Source organism: Liolophura sinensis, chromosome 6 (assembly GCF_032854445.1).
Source record: "Liolophura sinensis isolate JHLJ2023 chromosome 6, CUHK_Ljap_v2, whole genome shotgun sequence".
Lineage (NCBI taxonomy): Eukaryota > Metazoa > Mollusca > Polyplacophora > Chitonida > Chitonidae > Liolophura > Liolophura sinensis.
This window is the reverse complement of record NC_088300.1, coordinates 59,543,501-59,557,920: the sequence shown is the minus strand read 5'-3', so window position 1 is coordinate 59,557,920 and position 14,420 is coordinate 59,543,501. Positions and strand designations below refer to the sequence as shown.

The 14,420-nt window shown below is 40.1% G+C and overlaps 1 protein-coding gene across 1 annotated transcript; it reads right to left on the bottom strand.

Annotated features, from left to right (window-relative positions):
* Window positions 1–1,355: 1,355 nt before the first annotated feature.
* Window positions 1,356–14,303, bottom strand: LOC135467786 (signal recognition particle subunit SRP72-like). The gene is made up of 17 exons (XM_064745631.1): window positions 14,186–14,303; window positions 12,335–12,452; window positions 11,858–11,978; window positions 11,290–11,355; window positions 10,867–10,944; window positions 10,261–10,372; window positions 9,670–9,745; window positions 9,339–9,419; window positions 8,755–8,812; window positions 7,341–7,601; window positions 5,288–5,419; window positions 4,783–4,982; window positions 4,423–4,644; window positions 4,006–4,055; window positions 2,957–3,064; window positions 2,751–2,787; window positions 1,356–2,441 (listed from the first exon to the last, which is right to left on the bottom strand). Exons 1-17 carry the CDS (start codon window positions 14,280–14,282, stop codon window positions 2,285–2,287), a joined length of 1,974 nt encoding a protein of 657 aa, XP_064601701.1. The 5' UTR covers window positions 14,283–14,303; the 3' UTR covers window positions 1,356–2,284.
* Window positions 14,304–14,420: the final 117 nt, after the last annotated feature.

Genomic DNA, 14,420 nt, shown 5'->3' with positions numbered 1-14,420 from the left:
GAAGCCCTTCATCTCAACACACAGACATAGTAGTATCCATTGATGAGAAAACCATAAAGAACTAGAGAACCACTGAACTTCACAAGTAGCCTGAATGGCCCCTGGGATAGCACATATTATATTGGCTGACAGCACACCTAAAATGCTGATTTCATCCTCTGACAAATAATACATTTACTTACTGATTACATCTTCTGACTGATAATACTTTCTACTTCCTGGTTACATCCCCTGACTGATAATACTTTCTACTTCCTGGTTACATCCCCTGACTGATAATACTTTCTACTTCCTGGTTACATCCCCTGACTGTTAATACTTTATACTTGCTGGTTACATCCCCTGACTGTTAATACTTTCTACTTCCTGGTTACATCCCCTGACTGATAATACTTTCTACCTGCTGGTTACATCCTCTGACTGTTAATACTTTCTACTCCCTGGTTACATCCCCTGACATACTTTCTACCTGCTGGTTACATCCTCTGACTGTTAATACTTTCTACTCCCTGGTTACATCCTTTGACTGATAATACTGTCTACTTCCTGGTTACATCCATTGACTGATAATACTTTCTACCTGCTGGTTACATCCGTTGACTGATAATACTTTCTACCTGCTGGTTACATCCCCTGACTGATAATACTTTCTACTTGCTGGTTACATCCTCTGACTGATAATACTTTCTACCTGCTGGTTACATCCTGTGACTGATAATACTTTCTACTTGCTGGTTACATCCTCTGACTGTTAATACTTTCTACTTGCTGGTTACATCCTCTGACTGATAATACTTTCTACCTGCTGGTTACATCCTGTGACTGATAATACATTCTACTTGCTGGTTACATCCAGTGATGATAATACACCCTACTTGCTGACAACACACTCTCTTTTAATTCTTCAATCACTTTGATTTTGGTTAATCGGACAAATTCTGAGAGTACATATATCATTCTGTGTGAACAGGTGATATACTCTTTCTGCAGCCCTAAAACCGATCAACCCATTCGAAAAGGTTGATGAATTAGGATTCTGACTTTAACGCATTTTACAATGTGATAGCACATTTTACAAGGTGGCAACACACCCTTCTTAGTCTGTATTTATTTATCTGCTTGTTACTTGGGTGAAGGAAACCTTGCTAAATCAATGACCTTTGGCAAGTTACTGGCAAACACCTTTACCTGTGATATACAGATGTGCACGCCATTCTCATGGAAGACAAAGGAGTCTTCAACATTTGCATGTCCACTGTTTATTGTCACCAAGGCCTCACAAACAGTGAGAGAGGTAATATTTGGAAATTCCCTGCTCAAGGCTTAGTTGGAATCTGCATTTTGCCATGACCCGCTCCCACTGTACTGAGTATGACCAGTTGATAACACGTTCTGCTGGTTGATAATACCCTACTGGGTTAGTAACACATACTGACTGCACACTGTAACATTCTCCTGACTTAGAACATGATACTTTATTAAGGCCGGCTGACTAACATACACATGGTGAAGCATATAACCAACGACACATTGAAGGACATAATCTTCTTACTGGGCTTTAACGGCACAAACCTTGTTCAGTAAGCTGTATCAGTAGCCCAGGAAGGCAGATTTAATGTCACAGCACCATTAAACAATTAGAGTAACTACCTGACCAGCAAGGTATGCGGTAACCTTTGAACTCTTGTACATTCATGGAAATCTACTAGCGTCAAAAGTCCGTTCTTAGCCCTGTAGAAATCCTGATACATATTATTCTTATGTTACATTCCACTAATGTGTGGACCATTTTTGTACTGTAATTTCCTTAATAACTAAGATGACATGCTTTGCTTCGATTTATTGCCCAGGCTATTAAAGATCAATAAGTAAAGGTAACAAATTGTCACAAAATAACTGTTACATTTTGCTATTGTGAGTACCTGTCTGAATTTTGTAACAATTACACACCTGATTCATATGTGATCATCAGATGAATGAATCATACTTCATTAACACCTGATTCTGCGGGTTCACAAAGAACATTTTGCATTGGGTACGTGTTAATGTCAATAGCTGATGTACAGTACTGTCAAGGCCAAAGAAGCATCAGGGCACACTTTCATTTTTTATGTATTCTGATCATTTTTTTTCTCTTTGATCATATCACCTTGCTCCCTTATGACTGGAACATGGTCATTTGTTTAACAAAAGTCCTGACAAAATGAATTATGGACTATGCTTGTTGAACATTATGGAGAAAGCCATTCACAGCCCAAACTGATCTCCAGAGTATCTGTCCCTACTACCACCCTTTACCACCCTTCTTTTTCTTCTTTTTCTGAGCAGCCTGCGGCTTTTGCTGGCGCGGCCCAGGTGCCGACTGGGGGGAGGGGCCTACTGCACCGGGGCGTGGAGAACTGGCTTCACTCCCTGGGTTTGAGGAAGTTTTACTGGGGTCACTATGGGAAATGGAAAAAAGATCTCAATTAAATGCTATGATTTGTTAGAATGTATCAAAAGTTACTCCCAACATGATTTACCATCACATTTGGGAATGATCAATGTATGGCAAAAGCAACATGTATTTACATATCGACAAAATTATTGCTACATGTACATACACTGTTGGCAAAAGTCACAACTATTTTACTCATTTTTATAAGTGAAATAAACATTTACTGTGTTTACTTAGTATTTCAAGGTTGAAAATTGTATTTAAAAAAGTGCATTCAAATACATGACTCCAAACTTCTTATGATAAGTCTTACCTGTCTACTGCTGGAGAAGCACCTTGTGTACCTTTACCTGCAAATACAGATCATAATGAATTCAGGTGAGAATCCTACAATTCAAGCAGATTTACAGCCAAAAGACTTCATTACAACAAAACACGTCAAGAGAACACTATCTCTCTTCTGCCTTACCCTACAAATTGAAGAGCATTAAGTTATTCAATAATAGCTCGTTAGTTTACCTATATCCTTCCTCTTGTCCTTTCGCTTGCCCCGGTAATATGAACGCTCTCTTTTGGGAAGCCACCTCTCTGGGTCAATGGCAGAATCCATGTCCTTTGGCAGTTTACCTGTAATCAAAGAAACAAGGTTAAAGTATGGGACAAGAAATTGTGTTCACTGGGTGCACAACAAAAATAGCGCAACTGCAAAAAGACACACGACAATATGTTCATGAAAAACAGGCAATGCCCCTAAGATAACTATTCCCAAAATAACAATACTTAGAAATCCTTAATTTCTGACAAGAACCTGTTGTCCACAGGCTCTCGATGACATACACCAAGAACCTGCTGTCCACAGGCTCCTGATGACATACTCCAAGAACGTGTTGTCAACAGGCTCCTGATGACATACCCCAAGAACCTGCTGTCCACAGGCTCCTGATGACATACACCAAGAACCTGTCCTCAAGACTCCTGATGACATACACCACGAACCTGCTGTCCACAGGCTCCTGATGACATACACCAAGAACCTGCTGTCCACAGGGCTCCCGATGACATACACCAACAACCTGCTGTCCACAGGCTCCCGATGACATACACCAAGAACCTGCTGCCCACAGGCTCCTGATGACATACCCCAAGAACCTGCTGGCCACAGGCTCCTGATGACATACACCAACAACCTGCTGTCCACAGGCTCCCGATGACATACGCCAAGAACCTGCTGCCCACAGGCTCCTGATGACATACCCCAAGAACCTGCTGGCCACAGGCTCCTGATGACATACCCCAAAAACCTGCTGTCCACAGGCTCCTGATGACATACCCCAAGAACCTGCTGTCCACAGGCTCCTGATGGCATACACCAAGAACCTGCTGCCCACAGGCTCCTGATGACATACACCAAAAACCTGCTGTCCACAGGTTCCTGATCACATACACCAAGAACCTGCTGCCCACAGGCTCCCGATGACATACACTAGTCCATGTACATCAATATATATCCCCATGGAAAGATATATATATAAAAGTTGTTACTCTTGCAGTGTTCGCAGAAGCAATACCTTTCTTCCTCTTCTTTTTCTTCTTCTTTTGAATCAGCATATCCCCAGACCTAAATAAAATCAACCTTTCATGAAATATACTGATGATAAATATGAACTTTTGTTAACATCTTGTTCATAATTTAGTAATTTATTCGACTGGTATTAAATCCAGTGATAAATAATATTTCTCTTCTCTAGCAGAAGTTGGGTATATGAGTTGTTCTAATGTTACACTGATGAAGAATTTTTCATTTCTATAGCAGTAGCCGGGTGTATACGTTGCTCTAGTGTAACAATGACGAAGAATTTTTCACTTGTGTAACAGCAGTCAGATCTGTGGGTTGTGTTAATGTTACATTTGACCTTTACATTTCACACCACACTACCTTTAGAATATTTTGTTAATGCAGGTAAATGTAACTGTCATCCACTTACGGTCCCCCTGGAGATGCCTGACCCCCTTCTGCTTTCTGCAGCTTCTTCATGTACTTCGGGCCTAGGATGTTAAATGAAGCTTCCAGAGACTCCACATCAACACTGGAAGCTATTTCCTCTACTGATGGTAAATCCCTGCTCACTTCCTGTGACCTTTTGGAGTCAAACTGAGCGTAGGCCGTTATCAGCTGAGCCAGGATACGAGGATCTTTAGGTTTTGTTCTGAAATATCAGATTAAACCTTTTCATTAACACCTAATTATAAACACACTTGTCTAAAGTTTCTTTTACATCATACAATGTACAACACATCACAAAACACATTCCACTTAGCAGAATAGTTAAATCTGAAAGCCTTACTTCCTGATCTCCTCCAGGAGCTGTGCGGCCTGCTTGGCATTGCCGTTCTTCAGGTAGAGGTTGGAGGTGGCCCGCATGAGTGACCAGAACTCTGGGGACTCGGGGGCGTTCTTCCTGTACCAGTTCAGGGCACCTGTGAGGACATCCAGAGCTGCCTGATGGTCCTCCTGACTCCTGTACAACGTGACCAGTGCTGACACCTGCACACAAACACACATACCACAATAGCCTTCAGTGACATATTTCCATGTGGAAATGCCCAAAGGTCAAACAAAAGCTATTATTTGCGATACTACTCATAGGATTACCATAATATTTTTGGGCCAAAATCAAGCATTCAAAAGCTGTATTAGAACATATAACTTAAATATGCACTTTGTATTTGTTTGAATGGAGCGTGATTTGAATTCCATAGACCGATGTGTTAATAGATGTGCACAGGCAGAGAAACTTTGGACAGGTAGCCAAAATTTCAAATTTCCACCTTAGTGGAAGAATTACTCACCACCCCAGGTTTATATGAGAGGTCCCCCAGGGATCTAAGTGCGTCACAAGCCTTTGACACACTCCCCTGGGCCAGGCACAGCTGAGCCATGGTTAACTTTGCTGTGATGTCAGTACCAGAGCTGCTTTTACCCTGTCAGAAACAAATAAAAGAACACTGATTGGCATCTCTTTATCACTTTTTGTTTATACTTCATGTATCTTATTATTTATGGTGTAACCCCAAAATATTTCACCGTGATGACAGCTGATAGGTGTAGAAAAGCAGGAATGGCATTGCACAAACATACTTAAAATAAAGGCAAATTAACATGAGAGAATTTTAGTAAGAGTGTGACATATAAAAAAAATGTAAACCATCCTGTGCTGAGACAACCTATTGTATTTGTCAAACTTAAATATATCCTCAAAACTCAGGTTTGACAAAGCAATGGTACAGAATGCCTTGTTTGTTGGTTAACACTGCTTTCAAAAATACATGCATTTCAGTCATGGCTTGATATTTATTTATTTATTTTATTGGCTTTTTATGCCATACACAAGAATATTTCACTTATACGACAACAAGAGGCATGGTCGGAGGAAATCAGGCAGAGCCCGGCGGAAAAGCATATGCAGTTTGCTGGTAGATCTTCCCACTTAAGGCCATAGAGAAAGTCGGCATGAGCTCACTGTGTCAAGATAGGATCTCCTGATATCATTCTTGTCTCAACAAGAACATATTCATAGATCCTGCCATGCAAGAGACATCAGACATGACATCCCACCCTGTAAACGTCTACTGACACCAACCAGACCTACAGGTGCTATCCCCCAACAATGAGCTAGTCTCTGACAAACTGTGTCATCTATAAAAGCTATGATGTCTCACACTCACCTGGAATCTGCTTGTCTTTGACAAACTGTGCCACCTGTATGAGGAGTGGGTCTCAGACTGAACTGGAGAAATTGGGTGGCCTTAAGAATCTGCTTGTTCATGACAAACTGTGCCACCTGTATGAGCAGTAGAGTATCAGACCCACCTGGAGAAGTTGGATGGCCTTGGGAATCTGCTTGTCCCTGACAAACTGTGCCACCTGTATGAGCAGTAGAGTATCAGACTCACCTGGAGAAGTTGGACGGCCTTGGGAATCTGCTTGTCCCTGACAAACTGTGCCACCTGTATGAGCAGTGGTGTCTCGGACTCACCTGGAGAAGTTGGACGGCCTTGGGAATCTGCTTGTCCCTGACAAACTGTGCCACCTGTATGAGCAATGGTGTCTCGGACTCACCCGGAGAAGTTGGATGGCCTTGGGAATCTGCTTGTCCCTGACAAACTGTGCCACCTGTATGAGCAGTGGTGTCTCGGACTCACCTGGAGAAGTTGGATGGCCTTGGGAATCTGCTTGTCCAAGACAAACTGTGCCACCTGTATGTGCAGTGGTGTCTCGGACTCACCTGGAGAAGTTGGACGGCCTTGGGAATCTGCTTGTCCCTGACAAACTGTGCCACCTGTATGAGCAGTGGTGTCTCAGACTCACCTTGAGAAGTTGGACGGCCTTGGGAATCTGCTTGTCCAAGACAAACTGTGCCACCTGTATGAGCAGTGGTGTCTCGGACTCACCTGGAGAAGTTGGATGGCCTTGGGAATCTGCTTGTCCCTGAGAAGTTGGATGGCCTTGGGAATCTGCTTGTCCCTGACAAACTGTGCCACCTGTATGAGCAGTGGTGCCTCGAACTCACCTGGAGAAGTTGGACGGCCTTGGGAATCTACTTGTCCCTGACAAACTGTGCCACCTGTATGAGCAGTGGTGTCTCGGACTCACCTGGAGAAGTTGGATGGCCTTGGGAATCTGCTTGTCCCTGACAAACTGTGCCACCTGTATGAGCAGTGGTGTCTCAGACTCACCTGGAGAAGTTGGACGGCCTTGGGAATCTGCTTGTCCATGACAAACTGTGCCACCTGTATGAGCAGTGGTGTCTCGGACTCACCTGGAGAAGTTGGACGGCCTTGGGAATCTGCTTGTCCCTGACAAACTGTGCCACCTGTATGAGCAGTGGTGTCTCGGACTCACCTGGAGAAGTTGGATGGCCTTGGGAATCTGCTTGTCCCTGACAAACTGTGCCACCTGTATGAGCAGTGGTGTCTCCGACTCAGGGTACTGATTCTGTAGGCTTGTTGCCAGTCGTTTGCACTGATCACCCTGGTTTGTGTACATATGCAGCAGACACTGGTTCATGGCAATGCTCTTCCTCTGCTCAGCAGACAGCTTCTGGTGAAGACCTGATGAGGTTGCGACTTTGATCTTCTTCTTAGAGTCAAACATGTTTTGATCCTAAAAAAAGATGTACACAGCTGTGTAGCAGCACTTCAATAAAAATATTTCTTCTTCAAAAACAACATATTCTTCCGATAAAATTTTAATGTTAAAATATCCATTCAATTAAAAATCATGTTAACTGACAAATATAATTCCATAAATATGACAGCTGTGTGTATCAAATATAAAGACAATACAAATTTAAGTTGTCATCCAACAGCATTGCCTGGGTTCATGCTTCTAGTCTTTTACCACTTCTGGTAGCCTGGCATCTAAAGATTTCATCACAACGGGAAGAAAACGCAAAATGGAAAGGAATGTACTGGATTAGAACCCTAGACTGCCAGGCATCATTTACAATTGGCTAAGTAATGAAGACAAGCATAGAGATTAGGCAGCTTTGATCTTCTACTTATAGCCAAGGACAAAAGACAGAAAGAATACATTGTTACAGAGCAGATGCCCATTCCCATGGTAAACTGCAGTGAATGGTTTCATGCAGTCTAGCACAAAGCTCTCATGTTATTTCCACAGGACGGGTTTGTCAAATTTTTGTTGGTTTTTTGGTCATAACATGAAAACAACACAAAATACAAAAATAATTCTTGCAGATTTATAATCCTGACATCAAGGGGGCAGCAGATAGTGTGTTTATGTAATGAATTTAAGCAGATTTAAAAACTGACCTACTTTTGAGCTATGATCTTTGGTCTTATTTGCATACAGAACTAAAAAAAAATTACCGTACGGGTGGGGCGATCCACCTAGAAACTATAACAAGTAGTTTATCTCCATAGGTCTAGCCGTTTTGGAGAAGAAGATTTTTTTAACGTATCAATAAAATTCAAAATGGCCGCTTAATCACGTGACAGGTAAAACAGCACAAAACGTCAAAAGTTGCTCCATATATTTCTCATTACGACTCCAAAGTATGCTTTTTCCACCTTTACCAGTTTTTGAGATATTGCAATTTTACAAGCTGACTATTAATAATAATAATAATCTGAACGATTTCAACGAGGATTTTCGCTAGGATACTAGCATGGACCCCTAATAAACTGACATCCAGGAGATGAAATAAGTGTAATCTATTGATATCTATAAGTATATTAGTCGTTTTAAATGTCTTGTTTCAACAAAACATAGTACACTAAGACAAAGAGCTCACCTTGTTGATAGTAACCACATTATTAGATGCAACTGCCACAAGGCCTACATCTGTGGGTCTGTAATGTACAAAAAATAAGATGTATTTCTTCACAAATGTACAATAAACTTAGCTTCATACATCATAAATCAAAAGTAGACAGGAAGATTCATTTAACATTATTTTAGATCAACTACCTCTACAGTTTTCTATATATTTATTTACTTATTTATTTGATTAGTGTTTTACACTGTACTCCAGAATATTTCACTTATACGACGGCGGACGCATTATGGTGAGAGGGATCTGGGTAGAGACTGGAGAAAGACCCGACCATCCACAGGTTTCTGACAGACCTTCCCACATACGACTGGAGAAGAGTTAGGCATGATATCACACTGGTCATATTAGTGGAAAGTTCCTGTATCACTGTGTTAACACAACAGTTTTCCTAGTCATTAGTCCTAGTCATTTATTAACTAAAAGGAATCTGCCACCTGCACCGAAGTTTTTTGTTTAAAAATAATCCAAGCACATCTTCCCATATCAATGTTGCACTCTCATTAGCTGATTTTAACGCTTAGAAGTCAAGAGAGCGGACTTACTTTTGTTTGAGGACTTGGTTGTATATCTGCAGTGCCTCCTCTTCCTTCCTCTGGAGTTGTTTGACATAAGCTAGTTGAACACTGCCAAACACACAAATCCCACTGTACACACTACCTCTGCTCAGCAACCAAAACTGAACAAACACATTTCTAAACACTTTAGTCACCTTTTTTTCAAACCGGAAAATTAATTTCACTACACTTTTTGCACAGCAAACTTCATCACAAGTCACCACTGTTTCGCAACATAACTTTTATGTGTTTTTTTTTTCAGGTAAAGCAGTTATGGAGGATTACAAGATATAGCTGAAATTTCAATCCAATGTCATACCGAATTATTCCAAGCTCTGCCAGCACATCTTCTTCAGTAGCATCAGGGTCATCTTCAAAACTTTTACGACATAAAACTGAAAACAAATAACAAATGTACAAGTGTACAATCTGCAATGGCATCTCAAAAATATATCTATTGAAAGTATCGTGCTCATGAACTAATTTATATTTTTCTTTATTTATTTGATCTTATGTTACACTGGACCCAAAAGATTTCACTGAGGTAGTGAGCAGTGCGTGTGTCCTAAAGCAGTTAGATGTCAGGGTGAAGGAGAGACCACCATACCTCTCTAAATCACAGAACCTGGCATCTGACATAAAGCTGCACGAGACCACTGTATTCAAACCAACCTATCCAAAACACCAGCAAAAAGATCACTTTTGCAACTCATCATCTTGTCATCCTTATTCAAATTTAACACTTAGTTATGCCGTGAGATTCACATTGGCTATATTGGCAGGCTAACAATAAAACTTCAGAAGTGAATTCTGCCAACGAAACACTTCTACCAAGATAAACTTTAATCAAAGCTTTAATAGATTACATCCTTTAAAAACCTTGGAAATTTACAGCATCAACAACACCTACTTTCAGCCTTTTTCAGACTGTGCTCTGCTCCTTTGATGTCGCCCTTCCCTATCAGGTAACAGGCACTGTTATAACACAGCTCATAGGATTTTTCTTCAATACCAGGATCCTCCTACAGAGAAGAACACAACTTTCCTCATTTCCCTGAACATTCAGAGCTCAAACTCCATCGATGGGAATGTTCAGAAGCTTACCTCTGTGCACGTATGACAACAGATTAACCTGTACACAACATTCAGAGCTCTGAAGTATGCTTCATATACACAGAAAACTTCAGCCACTGTAGTACAGTTAAACCCATAAAAAAGCAGCATTCCCACCCATGAAATAACCTTTTCAAGGACACCACATGCTTTCTTGACCTTTCAAAGAATATTCATTTCAAGTACAAACTTTCATATGAATAGCATTCTGGTAGCTTTTTTTATTGGTCCATTCAGAACACAATGCAATATAATATTTTACAATTAAAAAAATACTTTCAAGGACATATCAAAATAAACCATTTTTCAAAGGCTACCAATAAAACCTATACTTCAGAGTTTTCGATACTCTTCCATAGTTATACATGAGTTTGTCAGCAGATAAAGCTGTTTATATTCTTACGACATCTTCATCTTGCCAGAGTTGAAGGGATGCCACGACTGCTGCCAGATTAGTCTCCCTTTCCTCATCAAAGTCATCCTTTAAAACAAAGACAAAATAATGACTTCTTTCATATACAGTTACCATTTCATATATAATTCCAAAAAAGGAGAACATATTTTTCACTCTTTCCCCTGTATCTCCTTTTATTTTCATAATATCACATAAGGTACTAAATCCTGGTGTCATTTTTACACTGTTCTTCACTGACTGAAATGTGCATCTTTGTTACTTAAGACTCCGATCCCACGCCAAATGAATCGTTCCTGTTAAATGGTACGATGTCCCGTCTGACCAACAAACTGACCAAACTAACTATCCACCATCAGGCAGAACAACTTACAGAGATGCGTGTCGCCACTAAACATAATAGGTAATGCTTACCTCTGAGTTTTTGATGAGCTCCTTATAAAGTTGAAAGCATTCATTATACTGCTCAAGTCTGTAAAGCTACAACATAAAAAATGACCTCCTTGATGGGTAAACCACAAATACACTTCACCCCTTTAAAGGGAGACAAAACTGTCACAATGTACATACTGCTGGAAGGATATTAAATAACATATATAACGTTTAGCAAAGGTAACAATGTTTTCCTACAAACGTCAGCTTAAATAACAATACAGTTCTGCAAAATACACACGTAGACAAAATCAAGAAATCATCTAAAGACCAAGCTAAGTATAAATTACAAAACTGATCAAAATACACTGGTGTTTGGCTAACATTTACTCCAAACATTTTGTCAATTACCCTAATCCTTCAACCATTTTAACCACCTGTGCAACCAATATTCTGAAACTTTGGGGTGTAGAGAAATATTTTACAGTTTTATGAAGCTTGCATTTTTCATGACACAAACACATTTTATGTCTCATTTCCAAACTAATTGTTTGCATAAATTTGAAAGTGCTTTACATTAATCAAATCATGAGTATTTAAGCAAACTTACTACTTGCGCCAGAAGCTCTTTGCACCTGTAGTCTGGGTTAGAAAAAGCTCGTAGAGTGGCTAAGGCTTCTTTTGTCCTGTTGAGACGATACTCACAGTAGGCTTTTTCAAACTGCAAGTTTCTACAGCACAAGAAAATATGAAAGGTAAATGATAATCATTAGAAGAAAACAAATTTATATTAGTAAGTTCATGTATTTTTAATTGACAAGATTTTCTTAAGACATTTAATAGGTTTTGGTGAATGAGTAATCACTACAACAATTTTTAAGTGCAAGGTGAATTCTTGTTTTTAACTTTTACAACTGTTAGTGTATCAAATTAACAGTATTAATGATAGCTATATATATATATATATATATATATATATATATATATATATATATATACATAAACATTTACTGACAAAGAAAAATATATGAAAGTGTACTGCACAAAACAGAATGTTATCAACAAGAAAGAAGAAAGTGTACCCCACCCTGAGAGGCTTGACTGCTTGTGTATAGCAGTTAAAGCATCATCAAATCTTCCGAGCTGTATCTGACACACAACCTTGCAGTGAAAAGCGAGTTTTTCTTCTGCATTTTCTTGCAAAACTGAAAAAAAGCATAATTTTCTCTAGGAACTAAGCATGAGTTATTCTGATTTACCATAAAGTACATTCATGAAAATTCAATGATAAGAATTTAACTGCCACACAGTGACAAGCATTTATTTATTTATTTGTTTGGTGTTTTACACCGTACTAGAAAATATTTCACTTATATAACAGCTGCCAGCAATACAGTGTGAGGAAACCAGGCACAGCTCGGGGTGAACCCATGAATATCTGTAGGTTGCTGGAAGACCTTCACATGTATAAAGGCCGGACAGGAAGCCAATGACAAGTATATTCACAATAAAATATACTTTTCTGTGTGTAATGGTTTTCATAGAAAAAAGTTTTATCCCACCCAACATTCTGTTTGCAGGGCATGTTATTCTTAAAGAGAATGTTGGGTAGGACCCATTTTTTCACCGTCCATACCCTTGCCCAAAGTTGAAAAAAAAAACAATTCCAAACATGGCAGACATTAATTTGAGTAGTCCGATTCGAAAGTTCAAACGGCTGGTTTACTGTCGAAAGATGGCTTACCAATGCTGGCTTTGACATATTACATTTCGGGCCTTTCAGGGAATCAGTGAATAGCAAAGATAAGGTAGGGTTTGAGTGAGAGAGTGAGTGCTTGGGGTTTAACGTCGTACTCAACAATTTTTCAGTCATATGACGACGAAGGAATCCTTATGGTGCATGTACGTGTAATGTGCCTCCTTGTTGCAGGACGGATTTCCACCGCTCTTTTATTTAGTGCTGCTTCACTGAGACGACTTACCGAAGGCAAGTAAGCCGACTCGCCCGAGCCATTATACTGATACGGGTCTACCAGTCGCTGCACTATCCCCTTCATGCTGAACGCCACACGAGGAAGTTACAACTTCCTCTATTAAAGTCTTAGGTGTGACTCAATCAAGGATTGATCCTGGATCTACAGGTCCCGAAGCGGGGTGGGGTTCGAGCCATTTTTGTTAAGTGAAATTGTCTGCGTGGAAGTCTACTTGACCAAGCCTGGGCTTTAGGGTGGGAACTCCTGCTCCTTAACAGGAACCCAGCTGGGGCCCTCGAAACTATTTATTGCTTAAGTAAGCAGATATGAATGAGACAGGGTGTGTGCGCACACAAACTAACATGTTTTAACTGTGTTAGTTTCCTAGAACCCCCACCCTGTCTTGTCCATATCTGTATGAGCCTGTGGGACTCACTGCTGAAATACCCACTCAGCTAATTAGTTCAATGCTTAATTTATTACAACTAATATTTATTTATTATTTGTTTTTTGCGCCGTACTCAAGAATATTTCACTTATATGACGGCGACCAGCATTATGTTGGGAGGAAACCGGGCAGAGCTCTGGGGAAACACACAACCATCCGCAGGTTGCTGGCAGACCTTCCCACTTACGGACGGAGGGGAAACCAGCATGAGATAGACTTGAACTTACAGCGACGGTTAAAACTAATATGGGGGTCAACAATAAATACAGGTATCACCCTACTGTTCACATCCGTAAATAAATATCATATTTCAAAGGTCAAGCTAGGCTGGCTACCCTATAGTTTCTACAAAAAATCCATAATTTTAAATTAATCGTCGCTAATTTATCAGTTGTTTCACATCAACTGGCTATGGTGTTGTTCTTGTTGTTATAATCCAGTCTGATGATCATGTAATCATAACAAAGTAACTTTTGAAACCAATGCAGGTCAACACATCTTTTCAAAGAGAACATACTTTTGTTCGCAACCTTGACAGCTCTTTCATACTCCTGACTTTGTCCAAAACGGTTCAAATCCGCATAAAGTCCAGCGATATTCACTTCTTGTGCCATGCTGGCGATCTTCTGATGGGGAACCGTTTATCGCCTCTAAACACAGAAGAGTCCCTACTGTTATTATCAGAGTACCTTTATACCCAGCTGAGATGGGATAAGTTCTTTTATTTTGATACATATTCAGCTTGCTCAGCT

Excerpts from the sequence above, each read along its gene's own strand:
- LOC135467786 (XM_064745631.1), bottom strand. The coding sequence starts at position 14,282 with ATGGCACAAGAAGTGAATATCGCTGGACTTTATGCGGATTTGAACCGT. Across the intron at positions 11,356-11,857 it reads AAGAGCTTCTGGCGCAAGTA|CTTTACAGACTTGAGCAGTA; the intron begins GTAAGTTTGCTT and ends TTTATGTTGTAG. Across the intron at positions 4,645-4,782 it reads CTCCTGGAGGAGATCAGGAA|AACAAAACCTAAAGATCCTC; the intron begins GTAAGGCTTTCA and ends CTGATATTTCAG.